The sequence below is a fragment of the Bos mutus genome, chromosome 22 (assembly GCF_027580195.1).
Source record: "Bos mutus isolate GX-2022 chromosome 22, NWIPB_WYAK_1.1, whole genome shotgun sequence".
NCBI classification, from domain to species: domain Eukaryota; kingdom Metazoa; phylum Chordata; class Mammalia; order Artiodactyla; family Bovidae; genus Bos; species Bos mutus.
Genome location: NC_091638.1, coordinates 39,320,231 through 39,335,993, shown reverse-complemented (window position 1 = coordinate 39,335,993; position 15,763 = coordinate 39,320,231). Strand labels below are relative to the sequence as shown.

Sequence of the window (15,763 nt, the reverse complement as noted above, 5' to 3'; positions counted from 1 at the left end):
CGTGAGATGCAGAATGGTCACAAATACTAGGCCCAGTCCTCAAATGATCTAGCCCACACGTGTCCCAAGATTAACCTCTGCAGGGGTCGCAGCTGCCTGCGAGGACTGCAGCCCATTCATTCCTGACTTAGTCAGCCACATGGTGAGAGTACCTGTGTTTCAACAGTGCTATTTGAAACCGCAGTGGCATTGTGGTATTACCAACAGTGGCATTGTGGTATCGATTGTAGTTATAATTTACAACTGTTTTTATTTATCTTTTTTGCAGCGAAAATGTGATCAGTATTGGCCCACCGAGAACAGTGAGGAGTATGGAAACATTATTGTCACCCTGAAGAGCACAAAAGTACATGCCTGCTACACTGTTCGTCGTTTCTCAGTCAGAAATACAAAAGTGAAAAAGGTATTGAAGGGGTTGGGTGGGCTGCCAGGGCGTCTCTTTTTAAACTAGTATGAAAATCACTGTGCGACCAAGGCCAACTCTCATAACCAACTTGGTTTTTTTTTTAAAAAAGTATTTTTGAAACGTTTTTTCACAACTCTCTTGATTGACATCAATGTATGGTGTGAAAGATATTGGCAAAGCACATAATAGAATTTAACTGGCCTGACTGAGTTCTTTAATCTCTTCATGAAGGAGGCTTCATTTGGAGTGGGGGAGGGACAAAAGGTCCTCTGAGGTTTTGGTAACCAGCAAATATGGCAGCATCTGTTTGGTAATTTAGCTTTTTAAATCTAATTGTCTGACAGCTTTAAAGCAGTGTTTCCCAAAGTGTGTCCCAAGGACACATTTGCAAAACTCAAATTCTGTGATTCAGTGTGGAAAATGAATGCTACATGAGCCTGAATTCCCCCTTAAAAATTTACAAGGAAAACAAGTACCCAGAGTGCCAGAGTAAGGAAACCGATGTAACTCTGTCGTGTTTCCTAATGTGATTTAACACTAAAGAACTCTTGCCATCCTGAGAATCACCCTTGTGGAAATGCCACTTTTAAGTTTTCTCAGTTCCTCTTGTTGAAAATCCACTGTCCCATTGAGACTCATAGATCACTCTAGCAGTCCTAGGAACTCAGGACAGATGCTCATTAGGACAGCGTGGAGTGTTACTTACTCTGCGGAGGCTTAGGTAGGCAGCTGTTGGTAGCAATGGTTCATTTCTTTTTCTAGGCTTGGACATCTTTGGGAATGCGATAAAACTGTCTGCCTCTTGCCCCAGAAGAATTCACATTTACTCAGGTTTTTGTATACCATTTCAGTGGCTCTGAAGCCCATTCATGGTCCAGGGTTAACAGTCCTTTCCATGTGTATTTTTCTTCCCAAGAATGGCAGAAGTATTATACATAAAGATCAGTAGCACTGTCTTTATCTATGTTCTCTACACCAGAGCTGTTAGTTGGTTCAAGCTAACCAATAACCAGTTTATAGTCATGAAGTATAATGTCCATTAGGCATGGAAACATCTCAGGTATTTAAATGTGGCCCACTTACTCTTCTTTTAGAAATGCCTTAAGTCAGAGGAGGATGTCAAATAGGAATGTCTGGTGTTTTGCACACTGACAGTAGGAACTGAAAATGGGGAAGAAAAAGGAAAAGGAGAGGTAACTGGGGAATTGATAATCAAGGACATCCAAGCCCTGTAGCACAGGGCCAAGCACCCTACAGTGTTCAATGTCGATGGATTCATGACCCTGAATCATCAAAAACATTTTAAAATTTTACAAGTATTGGTAATAATAATAATAATAATAAAAACACATCACAGAAACTGATCTGTTTGAAGAAGATTGTCAACCAAAGTGGTTGAAATGTAAAAAGTTCAGCCACTTAAAGGAAAACAACTCTCAAAAATTCATTTTGAAAGGGACAGATAAATTGACTGTTGCCTTGGACTCTGGACGTTGAGAAGGATCTTCCCCACACTTCCTGGAGGTTGCAAGCATGTGCCTGCATCAGCCTGGACAGTGGAGAAGGAATGGGAGTCCTGGCACAGAGTCAGAGGAGCTGGGGCAGGAAGTCAGGAAATGAAAGTTGTTGTTTAGTTGCTAAGTTGTGTCAGACTCTGCGACCCCATGGACTGCAGCCCGCCAGGCTCCTCTATCCATGGGATTTCCCAGGCAAGAATACTGGAGCGGGTTGCCATTCCCTTCTCCAGGGGATCTTCCTGACCCAGAGATAGAACCTCTCGTCTCCTGGACTGGCAGGTGGATTCTTTACTGCTGAGCCATTAGGGAAGCACCTAGGAAATAGAAATCTTGTAGGCAAATTACTGAGCTCTTTGGATAGCAGATCCAGAAAAATGAAATATGAAACATTCATTCTTGGTGCAGAGTGAAACCATATTCTCTTCTATGAGGTATCTGAGCCTTCTCATCCAGCTGGGTCATGTCCTCATTTGTGGCCTGAGAGGACCTCAGAGAGGATATCAGCAGTTAGGGCGAAATGAGAACAGAGGTTGGGATTCGTGCCATCCTTACATCATCTTCATCTAGAATGCCCACTGTTGGCTTAAAGACATGCTTTCTTGCCTTTCTCTTAGGGGCAGAAGGGAAATCCCAAGGGGCGGCAGAATGAACGTGTGGTGATCCAGTACCACTACACGCAGTGGCCCGACATGGGGGTCCCGGAGTACGCCCTCCCAGTGCTGACCTTCGTGAGGAGGTCCTCGGCAGCCCGCACGCCGGAGATGGGGCCTGTGCTGGTGCACTGCAGGTGAGGACCGCCCGACTGGGGAGGCAGAGGCTGCGGGCCTGCCGCTGCTCTGACACCAAACTAGAGTCTTCCGCCCCAGACTGGGACCACTGAGACTTGTGAGGGTTACAGGAGGTCACTATAGTCCTCTAACAGTAAGAAAGCAGCTGCTGCTTGTGAGGGTAAAACAGAATGAACTCTTAGAGGATGAGTCTCCAGTTTTTATAACACCATCTCATTATTGATAAAATCCAGCGTTATTTTATAAGGCAATTGTTGGTAGCTCCTAATATATAAAAAACTTAAACACAAGTTTAGAACTTCCCACACTAGAAACTTTGAGGGGTTTTTTTTTTGGTTTTTAATTTTTATTGAAGTATAGTTGCTTTAGAGTGTGTGTTCGTTTTTGCTGTACAGCAAAGTGAATCAGCTATATGTATACATATATCCCCTGTTTTTTGGATTTCCTTTCCATTTAGGTCACCACAGAGCATTGAGGAGCTTTTGAGTTTTTGAATATGGCTTTTCTGTAGGGTTTCTCCAAAGAATAGTATTTATTTTCTGGGTGAAAGGCTTTGAGCTTATAGGTACTATAAGCTCAAATAAAATACCTTTGTAAAGCACATAAAAAGCCTGTTTTACCTTCTAAAGTACCTTAAACAACCTTAGTAAATAGTAACATTAATGCTCAGTTGTGTCCAACTCTACGACCGCATACCCTCCAGGCTCCTCTGCCGGTGGGGTTTCTCAAGCAAGAATACTAGAGTGGGTTGCCATTTCCTTCTCCAGGGGAATCTCCCCGACCCTGGGATCGAACCATGTCTCTTGTGTCTCCTGCATTTGGCAGGCAGATTCTTTACACTGAGCCACCTGGAAATCAACCTCAGCTGATTGTTTAAAAATGCTTTTAGTGTATTTTTTTATTTATTGAAGGATAATTGCTTTGCAGAAATTTGTTTTCTGTCAAACCTCAACATGAGTCAGCCATAGGTATACATATATCCCCTCCCTTTTGAACCTCCCTCCCATCTGCCGCCCCGTCCCGCCCCTCTAGGTTGATACAGAGCCCCTGTTTGAGTTTCCTGAGCCATCCTGGATTGCTTGGCTTGGGCGTTCAGACAGATGTTGCTGCCTCTGTGATGTGTGTTACATGGCTGCACAGCTTCCTTGGCACTTCTTTGGGGCGGCTCCCCTAATAAGCACCCACAGAGCAGCGGGAGTTGGAGCCTGTCTTCTGTTTAGAGTGCCACGGGAACTCTCCATCTTTGCTAATCCATTTACAATCACTAAAACAGAAGAGAGAGTCTACCAGAGAGCTCGTGTCTCAGCAGAGTTGTGTCAGACGGGGAACCTGCTAGGGGCATGGGAGCAGAGATTCTGCCCAAAAGAAGTTTGTTGTTCAGTACGGCAGAACTCGGGTCTCCCTATTTTTCTGAAATAACAGTTAGGATGTGGGATTAAAGAGGCCGGCTTTTCCAGGTGGGCTCTTCCTAGCCCACCTCTGGATTATGGAAGGAAAGTATCCTTTTCAACAGGAACTTTCCAGTACTGAGCCCACTGGGGAGTCTGGTGGGCAGAAAGTGGGTGTGTTGAAAGGACGATGGGCTCCCCCAGGATTGCTGGGGGAGCGGGAAAGCCAGGTGATGCCTCCGCGGGAGTGCTTCTGGTGTGGGCACGCGGCTGCCAGGAGGGATGCCTTGGGCTCCCTGGCATCATGGACTTAGATCCTTTTGCTTGAGCTACAAGGAGGGCCAAGAAAGCTCGTGTGTAGCTTATATATATTTTATTTAAGTATACATAGTCTCTATTTTCAGGCAAGGTATGAAGGTAGCCTTCCCTCCTCATCAAGACTCAAGAGGGAGGAAGGATCCTCTTGTCCTTTGTGGACGCTCTCCATTCATCGTAACCTGCACCGGGTCCCCCGAACAGCAGGGTTATTTCTCAGGGCCTTAGAGAGGCGGAGGATGGTTTCCGCGGTCCATGCCGGGGTCGAGCAGCAGGTGTGCTAGGTGAGGTCTGCCTTTCTTCCAGCGCCGGTGTGGGCCGGACAGGCACCTACATCGTCATTGACAGCATGCTGCAGCAGATAAAAGACAAAAGCACAGTCAACGTCCTGGGGTTCCTGAAGCATATCAGGACTCAGCGCAACTACCTCGTCCAGACTGAGGTGAGGAGAGACTGCGCGGCCCCGTGGGGTCTCCGTGCGCTGGAACGGAAGGGTGAAGGAGCGGCAGCAGACACGGGTGGGAGAGATCTACAGGGGTTTGGATTGGAAGGTGTCCTGACGAGGATATCTGGTTGTTCCCCACTTCTGTGTGGATGTGCAATGAAGCTGGGACACTGTACCCAGCGCTGTGTATTCGTTGCTCTGGGAGTTAAACATTGTCTGGCCTGAGGGGATGGTTCTAAAGCCCTCCGGTGAACACGTGTTTCCCCGTTGCATGTTCGGAGCGTGGTGTGGAGTACAGAACCGACATCAACGCAGTCCCTGCCCTCAGGCCAGTTCTGGCGGATTAGGAAGGGAGTACTGAGGGAATTCACGGAGAGCTCCCTGCCAGAGGAGGAGCTCCTTGAAGGCAGATTTCCTGCAGGAAACAGGTGGTGTCCCGTCACAGCTCACCTCGGTGACCGTCATGTCCTCTGCCTTGTAGGAGCAGTATATTTTCATCCACGATGCCTTGTTGGAAGCCATTCTTGGAAAGGAGACTGAAGTGTCTTCCAGTCAGCTGCACAGTTACGTTAATAGCATCCTCATACCAGGAGTAGGAGGCAAGACACGACTGGAAAAACAGTTCAAGGTACTGCTTTCAATACATTTCTTTGGGCAAAAAGCAAGGAGGTAAAGAAATGCCTGGAGTTTAGGGGTCATGTGTTTTTCGCATGAATGTTTAGACTGAGATGGATTACTTTGTGTACTCCTGAGATGTAATACATGGGAAAATCAAGCTGCGACTTGTCTGTAGGTGTCTGAGTAGACAGTGCCCTGCTATATTTTCTTCTGTACAGTTTACAACTTTATTTGAACATAAACACATGCCCCTGGCCACAGTGACATAATATGTTGTTGTTCCAATCAAAAATTTTCTGACCTAATTTATCTTACCCTTATGAAGAACGGCTGTTTGTTGACATTATCTTAAAAGCTGAGCTCTTGGAAAGACTATCCCAGTAGATGATTTAGAAACTAAAAAAGACTTACTAAACAAAACTAGAGAAAAGGTTAATTTTTCCTAAATGGGGTTTTTTTCTCTTTGATAGGGGTACAAGGTGTGAAGACAGTTAGGGTTATATGGAATTGAGTGAAATTAGGTGAAAAGAGAGACTATAAGAACTATTAAAGTAATTAAGGTCAGAGCAGTTTAGCCATCTCAAAAGTACTGAATGCCTCCTATTTAGCAGTCTCTCATTAGACTTTAAAAATCTGTCTTTTTTGCACATTGTTCTATTTCTTATTTTGTGTCAAGATAAAAAGAATGAGATGAATCACTGCAGTTTTCATTTTCACGGTAAAACTTTCCATAGACACTGAAACCTTCCTTTGAATCTCAGCTGAAGAAATGAGACTGTCAAGCAAATGATAACAAGTGATATGAAATGAAAAATAGATTAATTTCACCAGGTTCAGTCATAACAACTTTATATTTCTAGGTCTCCTTTTATAATGTCCTACCCACTCTAAAAATCATTCAGTTAATTAATAGTGAGGACATAGTGTCTTATTTTGAATGTTGAAAATGAATTCTTTAAAAATTAATATTTATTTTGTTAAAAAAATGATTTTTTATTAGGGCATAGCCAGTTAACAATGTGATAGTTTAAGGTGGACAGCAGAGTGACTTAGCCATATGTAGACATGTATCCATTCTCCCCGAAACTCCCCTCCCGTCCAGGCTGCCACATAACACTGAGCAGAGTTCTGTGCTCTACAGCACCTCCTTGTTGGTTATCCATTTTAAATATAGTAGTGTTGAGTACCAGTATTTTTAAAATTCTGCCGTTTGTTCCTGAAACATGTGTTTATACCTTGTTTTAAAAAATTCATCAAAGGAGACTGGGTTGTTTGTTCTTTTACAGGTGTAGAACTTACCTAGAAAGAAAACACAAGAAACAGAAACTCAGGCTGCCTCCAGGGCCCTGGACAGTGTAGCTGTAAAGCAGGTAGAGCAGGAGACCGTTCCCAGACACTCTAGTAGAGAGTGTATGGGAAAATCCACAGTAATTCAATAAATCCAAAGAATTCATTCAGTAAGTCCACAGTATTCAATACATACTGCTTACACAGAGCCTGCCGTCAAGAAACCTAAGGCCTAAAAGTAAGTAAAACAAGACGCAGTCCATCGAGACAGTTGTGAAAAGTGCCACCAGTGAGACACAAAGTGTTCTTAGGGTGCAGAAGCGTTCAAAAGCCATCAGTTATCTCATCATTGGCATTTTTGCCAGATCATCAAGCAGCTGCTATCAGTTATAGCTTTGTTTTTGTTCTGTTGTCTTTCCAAGCTTTATTGAGATAGAATTCTGAGTTTAGGGGACACAAGGTATGATTTGATGTTTATGTACATACTGAAAAATGTTTGCCACAGGAAGTTAACACATGCACAAATATAGTCCTTTGAATGAGGACGAAAATGTTGCCTTTCTTTCAGCTGGTCACACAGTGCAATGCAAAATATGTGGAATGCTTCAGTGCTCAGAAAGAGTGCAACAAAGAAAAGAACCGAAACTCTTCAGTCGTGCCATGTAAGATCTTAACATCAGTTCAACTTGACTGTGTTTTTCTTTTCTTGAGATTTTGTGTGTTAGGTAAAGAGGCAACCACCACCACGGGGAAAAGTTATACTTAGGACAAATAGGACAGATGGGAGGGGCAGCTGTCCGCACCAGGAAGTTGCTATGTCTATGGCACAGGAAATCTAGCTTCAAGTTCACCTCGAGATTGAAGAGTTAGGCTATTTCTACCATGTCTTAGCGTAAAACCCTAAAAACAAAGGTAAAGTCATTGTCACTGTGGCGTGAATGCTCTCTGAAAATAGAGAGTCCTGGTTTAATCTGTCCAACTGGAACTACAATTATTAAAGTATCCTGTCAACTGAGACCAAGACACTTGATAGGTGGTGACCATCATGTAAGTAACTTGGGACTCAGCAGAGGATATTGTGTGTATGCTGTAGAAACAGACATAGGGAATCGGTGGAGAGATTCTCTTGATTGAAAAAGGCCAAGATTTTCTAAGTGCTTCCTGAACAGAAAGATAGAGAGGTAAGGGCATCCGGAAGAGCAGAGTGCAGTATGTTGGTCTAATTGTAGGAACATCAGACCGGGGTCAACAGTGACCTCAACTCCTCTTTTGTCTCTAGCTTCTTCGTGACCTGCTGAGAAAGTGTCTCCCACAGTTGTATGTTATTTCCATAAAGCCTGCGTCCCTCTGGGCACATGCAGATGGACGTGTAAAGTGCCCTTTTGCATTCAGTCTTAGCTGATAATGCTTTAGCTTGGTTAACAACATAGGTAAATCTTAAAAAGAAACAGGAGCCAAGGGACTCTATGGCTCATCAGGTAACTCTGAGAAGGTGCTGTTGATGGTGTGTGGGTAACCAAGGCAAATGTGTTTGGTTTTTTTTGTCATAGCTGAACGTGCTCGAGTGGGTCTTGCACCGTTGCCTGGAATGAAAGGAACGGACTACATTAATGCTTCTTATATCATGGTGAGAGTCAACAGTTAGTTATAAGTGAAGCCGATTACACTGAATGGTGCTAAAGAGCAGACACCACCTATGCAGCTTTGATTATTCAAATACTTTGTTAATGTGTAATATCAAAATTTGAGGGATTTCTGCATCTGGAAACCTTTAACAAAGAATACCTAATCCATGAGGACACAAAAATGCTTAAGAAACAAGCTTGTTAAGGAAGTGATCTTCTTATTGATTTCACCCATCTAGTCTTGGAATACATGTTGAAATTACTGTTAAGTAAAAACAGCAGGGGGAATGAGAAGTGAATAGGACATGGAGAGAAAACTGTCTCCACGTGTTAGCAGAAGTACATCTAAAAATTAGCCAAGTGCACTGAGAGCCTCTTTGGATTGTTTCAGTGAGGTTAGCACCATGCTGGTCTTATTTCATGAATGTGTTTAACTACCGTGGAGTTAGAATAAGATGCTCATAATCACTGGTTTTTCATCTTCCTAACTAAAGGGCTATTACAGGAGCAATGAGTTTATTATAACCCAGCACCCTCTGCCACACACCACCAAGGACTTCTGGAGGATGATTTGGGATCACAACGCGCAGATCATCGTCATGCTGCCGGACAACCAGAGCTTGGTGAGTGAGGAGCGCCTATTCTGCATTCCTGGGCCCGTGAGGCCACGCGCATTCATGACCTTGCGATAGGGCTGTAGTGTCTGCACGCGCTGGGGAGGGAATGCAGACTGCTCATTTCATAGGTCTGCTCCAATCCTTGATTTCTGATTCCTGGTGGTAGAACCCCTCAACTCTACTGTACACAGTAGGTGACAGAAGGTTTTGGAAAAAAGTTCTGTCTCCAACCTCACTAGTGTATGAACTGACCCTGATCTCTTAGTTGCTGCATGTCACTGTTGAAAAACAAATGAGTAGTAACAGTAGTCAACGTGTATTGATTATATGAGCTTGTTTTCACATGTATTAGCTCATTAAATCATTTCTACAACTTGCTGACATAGGTACTCTCTTCACCTCCTTTAGGAGCTCAGAAAACTGAGGGAACTAGTTTGCCAAGGGGCATATACAAATAATTACAGCCATGATTTGAGTCACTTGCCTTATTTTGTTATTGTATATGTCCAACCCCACATCATAGAAATGTTTCCCAGCCAAAAAAAAAAAAATCAGTATCAAAAGTACTAATAATGTATCATCATTTACCCCCCCATTCCATAGGCAAGCCAGATCTGTTACAGGGAAGGGAGGAGAAAAGGAGGGACTTTTTTGTTGGAAATTAACAGTGCTTTTTAAAGACCTCGACTAAGCTACTAATTCTTTCTCCTCCCTTTAGTCCTTCCCTATTGAGGTCTCCAGACTTCCCGGTGGATCAGAGGTAAAGAATCCACCTGCCAGTGCAGGAGACCTGGGTTGGGAAGCTCCCCTGGAGAAGGAAATGGCAACCCACTCCAGTGTTCTTGCCTGGGAAATCCCATGCACAGAAGAGCCTGGCGGGCTACAGTCCAGGGGGTCACACAGAGTCAGACACGACTTAGCAACTAAACAACAATTGAGGTCTCTAAGACCCTAGAGGAGAAGGGTGGGCACGTTTATGAAAACAAGTTTGAGTGTTACCGCTGCACTCCCATTGCCTGAAGTTTTCAATCAGTTGGGTCTTCAGAAGTTACTATGAGGACATGGAAGCACACAGTAAAAACAAAAACAAAAACGATCTGCTTCCTTGAGTGTCAAGAGTAGTGAGTTTTTTAATCAGCAAAGAACAGCATGTGACTGAACCCCTAGTCTTGATGACATGCGTTTGACTGTGTGCCCAGTCAGTAGGAACTTCACTTTGTCGCTTTCTGCTCCAGCTTCAGAATACCAAGACTGCTTCTGTGTGATAGAATGGCAACAGAGTTGAGAATCTTAAGCTAAAAACTGGAGTGTAAATTTTCAAATTAGCTGGCAATAGGGGTCTATTCTGTTTGGCATATGGAAATTGGAGGCATTTAGGGTTGTTAAAACGTGCATTTGTTGGATGAGTCAGTGTTTTGTTATCCTCACTGAACAGAGGACAGCCACTGAAAGCGGTTCTGCCCACAAGCTCATTTGCATGGGCAGGCGAGTGGGAGCCTGGATCCAGTGAGTCTGCTGTGCCGACAGCGAGGCTTCAGGCCCAGGCCTGTCGCTTCCGGGTCTCTCTCCGGCCCACAGAGGTGATGCTGGAATCCTGCATGTCCGTGCTCATAGCTCAGAGGTGGAAAGTCAGATGTAGTGTTTTCTAAGGGCTTTCCTCCTGGCTGAGTCGATAAAGAATCTGCCTGCAATGCAAAAGACCTGGGTTCGATCCCTGGGTCGGGAAGATCCAAATGGCAACCCACTCCAGTATTCTTGCCTGGAGAATGCCATGGACAGAGGAGCCTGGTGGGCTACAGCCCATGGGTCTCAAGGAGCCGGACACGATAATGTCTCTGCATTTTTTGTTTGCTTTGTCATTTATCACTACTGTAACTTTACAAGACCATGATTCTGTGGATGGCCCAGAAGTCACTGTGGCCAAGGCATCTGTGCCTTATCCATAAGCAAAATACCCATGAGACCAGAGGTCCTACTGAAGTCAGTAGCATTGTTTCTTTGTAATAGTCTGTCAAGTTGAGCCTTTATTCCCTAGTTTACTGTTTTGTGTTCAAAACTATTTTTCTGCCTTTCTTCCACCATTTTGTTAGTTGCTCGGTTGTGGGGTTTGTGACCCCGTGGACTGCAGCCCACCAGGCTACTCTGTCCATGGGGTTCTCCAGGCAAGAAGACCCAAATGGGTTGCCATTACTAACTCCTTTTGGCAGTTGTTAGGCCAATTAGAGAATTTCTAATTCATATTATCATCATAATAGTTATTTGGGGTATATAGTTTTATTATTCCCACTTTTCCGATACGGAAATTAAGGCTTAGTCAGATTATTCAGGGTCATATCCAGTCCTATGCTTAATCTGTGTATTTGGTCAAATTTAGAGGCCTTGTTCATCATTATGTCATTGTTGTTTTAGTTGCTTAGTGGTGTCTGACTTTGTAACCCTATGGACTGTAGCCCACCAGGCTCCTCTGTGCATGGGATTTCCCAGGCAAGAACACTGGAGTGGGTTGCCATTCCCTTCTCCGGGGGATCTTCCTGACTCAGGGATCAAACCCACGTCTCCTGCATTGCAAGTGTCTTCTTTACTGCTGATCCACCAGAATATCCGTTAAAAGGGTCCTAATTCCATATCCTAGGGCACAGTGTATTAAAATCCAAGACAGTTACAGACTTCTTTTGTATAGACTAAACCCGATTGCTAATCTGTTTCCCCTTATGCTGAGCTTTAAAAATAAAAATGTACTTGGCAATAAGCTATATTGAAACTTGAAAGGGTGATAAGTCTTATTGGACTGTTGGCTCATTTCTAATGCAACAATGTAAGATTAAACAAAACCTTGCTTTGAACATTATTCAGAATTATTTCTGACTTCACTAGTATAGTGTCTAGGCTTTTTCAGGAAAATGCCCATAGAAATCTATATATTACAAGCAAACTGTAATTTGCCATTTGAACTGATGAGAAAAAGGAGACGAGGCTCACCATGATGATTGTATTTCTCAGTCTCCAACCTAGGCAACGGTTATCTTTGTTCATAGTTTTCAGGGAAAGAATTCAAGTATCAAGCCTGAATATTGTATTAGTTTCAGATGTAAAGCTAAGTGATTCAGTTATTTTTTCTGATTCTTTTCCATTACAGGTTATTATAAGATATTTGAATATTGCTCCCTGAGCTGTAAATTGTTATTGCTTATCTATTTTATGTACTGTAGTTTCTGTTACTGAATATTTATCTTTAATCTTAAAATAGACAAACATTGAAAGCTTGCCTGATTCAAGACTGAAAGACTTGAAGTCTTAACATTGACAGCTTAACTGCCCTTTTACAAAGCACCTTATACTTACAGCTAGCATGCTTATTTATGGACCTGTCTGAGCCTTGGTGTTTTCATCTACAAAGACGGAAGATAAAAACCTCCTTCCCTCACGAGTGTATTAAGAAAAGTACATAAGATAATGTTTACAAAAAGTCTTTTGGAAAATGCTAGTCAACTGTAGAACTCTTAATAACATAATCCATAGAACAACAATTAGCATATCTTAATTGCATTAAGCCACTGTGAAATAATAAAATTGATAGGAGATCATATCTCCTTTTTTATTCTCACACTTACCATTACACAGCATTTCTCAGCTAGGGGTTAGACATCGCCTACAGAAGGAGCCTTTTTGGTTGTTAGAGTAACATAGATGAGAGGTGCCAAAAAATAGTGATTGTGTTTTACAATAAAATATAATAACCACTGACCTCAGCATGATGCAATATGAGTATATCAATAATTCTATGAACCAAACTTAAAAGATGATCTGGGAATTATGGGAAATTGCAAACATAAGAAATTGGTAAGAAAATTGAAGAACAAATGGTTGACAGCCCTGCAGAAGAATTTTTTTTTTTTCCTTTGGTGCTTGTAGGCTGAAGATGAGTTTGTGTACTGGCCCAGTCGAGAAGAATCCATGAACTGTGAGGCCTTTACCGTCACCCTTATCAGCAAAGACAGACTGTGCCTCTCTAATGAAGAGCAAATTATCATCCATGACTTCATCCTTGAAGCTACACAGGTAACCCTAACCTCAGGCCCTGGGTAACAGCTGTATCTGGGTCGTGGGTGATTCTAAGTCACAATGAAGTAATCTGCCACCCTGAGGACAGGCCCGCGCGGGCGTCTTATGACCTAATTTTAAATGTGCACACTTCCTTTTTTGCTTCCTTCAAGTATTTGCTTTTTCCAGGTGGAAGGATGAAATGTAGCCGTTCCTCTGATTAAGCATGCATACAAATAGGCTTGTTGACCTGATTGTAAGAACAATATACTAGAGCTCTGTAGTTACTTTGCCATCAGAAATGTAAGCCTTACAATATAATATGTTGCACAGGTGATAATATTAAGACTATACATTAAAAAAAATACACAACATTTTGATGAGTAATTAACTATCCTCCTATGGAGTGGTTAAGAGGGGAGTTATCTTATTTAGTAAATTAAATACTGATGTCCTTTCCCCTTCCTTGTTTTTATTTTTATAGATAAGATAGAATAGGATATAAAGTCTCTTATAGTTTGTTGTCCCTTAAAATGTTTGCCTGAACAGGATTCTGTTTCACTATGATAACCTCATTTGTTGCTTCTCTGGTGGCCTAGCAGTAAAGAATCTGCCTGCAGTTCAGGAGACACAGGTTCAATCACTGGGACAGGAAGCTCCCCTGGAGAAGGAAATGGCAACCCACTCCAGTATTCTTGCCTGGAGAATCCCATGGACAGAGGAGCCTGGACAGAGGTTCATGGCGTCAGATAGGATTCGGACACAAGTGTAGCGACTACACTACCACACCACCAAGCTCGTTTGCTACCTGTCAGGCGGACGTCCCCAGTACTTTCCTCCTCAGAGCGGTTTGGGTCTCCTGGCAATCATGACATTTTTCAGTTGTCTATACTATGTACTTCCCCAGGAGCAAGTTCTAGTTGTTAAGACTATAGACAGGATGAAGTGAAGAATGACCTGTGACTCATGTCATGCTGCTTGCAGGATGACTATGTCCTCGAAGTTCGACATTTCCAGTGTCCCAAATGGCCCAACCCAGATGCCCCCATCAGCAGTACTTTTGAGCTTATCAACGTCATCAAGGAAGAGGCCTTGACAAGGGATGGCCCCACCATCGTCCATGATGAGTATGTACCGTTTTTTTCATCTTCCTGTTGCACTGTGATAGGAGGAGGGAGGAAAGAGAGACTTCACAAGCCCTCTCTCTGCGTGCGACAATTCCAGGATATTTCTAATGTGCATATGTTGTGGTTTCTACCGGGAACGTGCGGTTTCTAGCGTGTACCTGTGTAAAATGTGCATTTTAGTTTGTCAAAGGCTTCAGGTTCTCTTGGAGTATAGGTTCATCTTTCTAGATAGTACTGTATATTAGCCTACCACAATATATCTGCATGCTTTCCTAGGTTTTCTGTTTCAGTAATACAAACCAGACAATAATTTACATGTTTACATTTATATTAATTTACATGTCGTAGTTTATACTATCTTTAAATCCTTACACTGATTTTCAACAAACACTAGGTAGAAAACCTTTTAAGATATGTTTAGTTGATTAGTAATCAAAAAGTTAACTCTTAATAATACTTATAGTTTACCATGTGTTTTGAAGGTTACCGTCTCTGGAGGTTTAAAGGTAAAGCATGATTTGCTTCTAGCTCAAAGCTGCTAAGTGTCTGAATGGAGTTCAGACCCAGCGTACTCTCACTTTAATGAGGGGACAGGGTCCTAGATACACCTAATGGTGTATGAATATCTGGAGTCAGACTTCATAGATGGGACTTGACCTGCCAGATGGTGGCAGATGGTTTCAAATCTCACAAGCCTCTGCCCCAAGTTCCAAGGTAGGTAGCTTCCTTAGCCAGCAAGTTGTTAGGCATTTACTATTAAATTACCACCCCCTCTGCTAGTGTAGATATTGATACATTTCACAGTAAAGCTTATAAAATAAGCCTTTGCCTTGAACTGTTGCTGTCATAGGAAATGAACAGAGACTGCTGGCTGAGGTCAGTACTTCACCAGTTTGAAGCAAGCCACATGATTGGCTCCTTCCAAGGAGTCTGATGGTCTTTTTAAAATAGTGACTATTTCAAAATGTTAGCCTGCCTCTTAATTAGATTAAGAAGAATTAAGAGGCTACAGTCTATGGTGTCCCAAGAGTTGGACAAAAGTTAGCAACTAAACCACAGCAGTAGTGTTTAAATGACACAGCCTCAAAATAACTAGGTACTTGCTCCTAGTCTATAGGATATGCAGTGATAGCAGAAAGTGAGAACTGCTTCCAGAGTACCCCCCCCCCCGCCCCCCCGCCCCCCGCAACTAATCTGGGTTAGCTTTTCAGGTATCTTCTGGATTTTACCAGCTTTTAGCAATTCAGACCAAATGCTAATGCTGCTGCCCAGTTTTGTGATGGATTTTGTGGTACTAATAGTATTCCAAGGATCTGCCCTTAAGTCAGGAATGCAGCTGATCTTATATTAGAGAACGGAGAAAGGGGGGGGGGAAGTACAATTTTAACAGAACTGTTTGACTCATTCATCTACATACAGCTTTGGGGTGGATTGTCTTAGGCAGTGATTTTCATTTGACACTACATGCTGCATATGTTAGCTCTGGACTTAATCAGATATAGCTTGTTCTTAGGTCTAAATAAGAAAAGAGCAAGTTAATCCTACACTCGTGCATCTTCACATGTTACATAGGCGAGCTGGATGAAAAG

The 15,763-nt window shown here is 42.8% G+C and overlaps 1 protein-coding gene across 5 annotated transcripts in view; it reads left to right on the top strand.

Annotated features, from left to right (window-relative positions):
- PTPRG (protein tyrosine phosphatase receptor type G) overlaps positions 1-15,763 on the top strand; it is a 775,417-nt gene that overhangs the window by 742,581 nt on the left and 17,073 nt on the right. For all 5 annotated transcript variants that reach the window (XM_070359914.1, XM_070359913.1, XM_070359912.1 and 2 more), the window contains 9 exons: positions 269-403; positions 2,538-2,710; positions 4,721-4,856; positions 5,341-5,487; positions 7,333-7,426; positions 8,315-8,391; positions 8,884-9,012; positions 12,919-13,065; positions 14,032-14,174. In XM_070359914.1, coding sequence (XP_070216015.1) covers positions 269-403; positions 2,538-2,710; positions 4,721-4,856; positions 5,341-5,487; positions 7,333-7,426; positions 8,315-8,391; positions 8,884-9,012; positions 12,919-13,065; positions 14,032-14,174 — 1,181 coding nt within the window. The remainder of the gene's footprint in view (positions 1-268; positions 404-2,537; positions 2,711-4,720; positions 4,857-5,340; positions 5,488-7,332; positions 7,427-8,314; positions 8,392-8,883; positions 9,013-12,918; positions 13,066-14,031; positions 14,175-15,763) is intronic.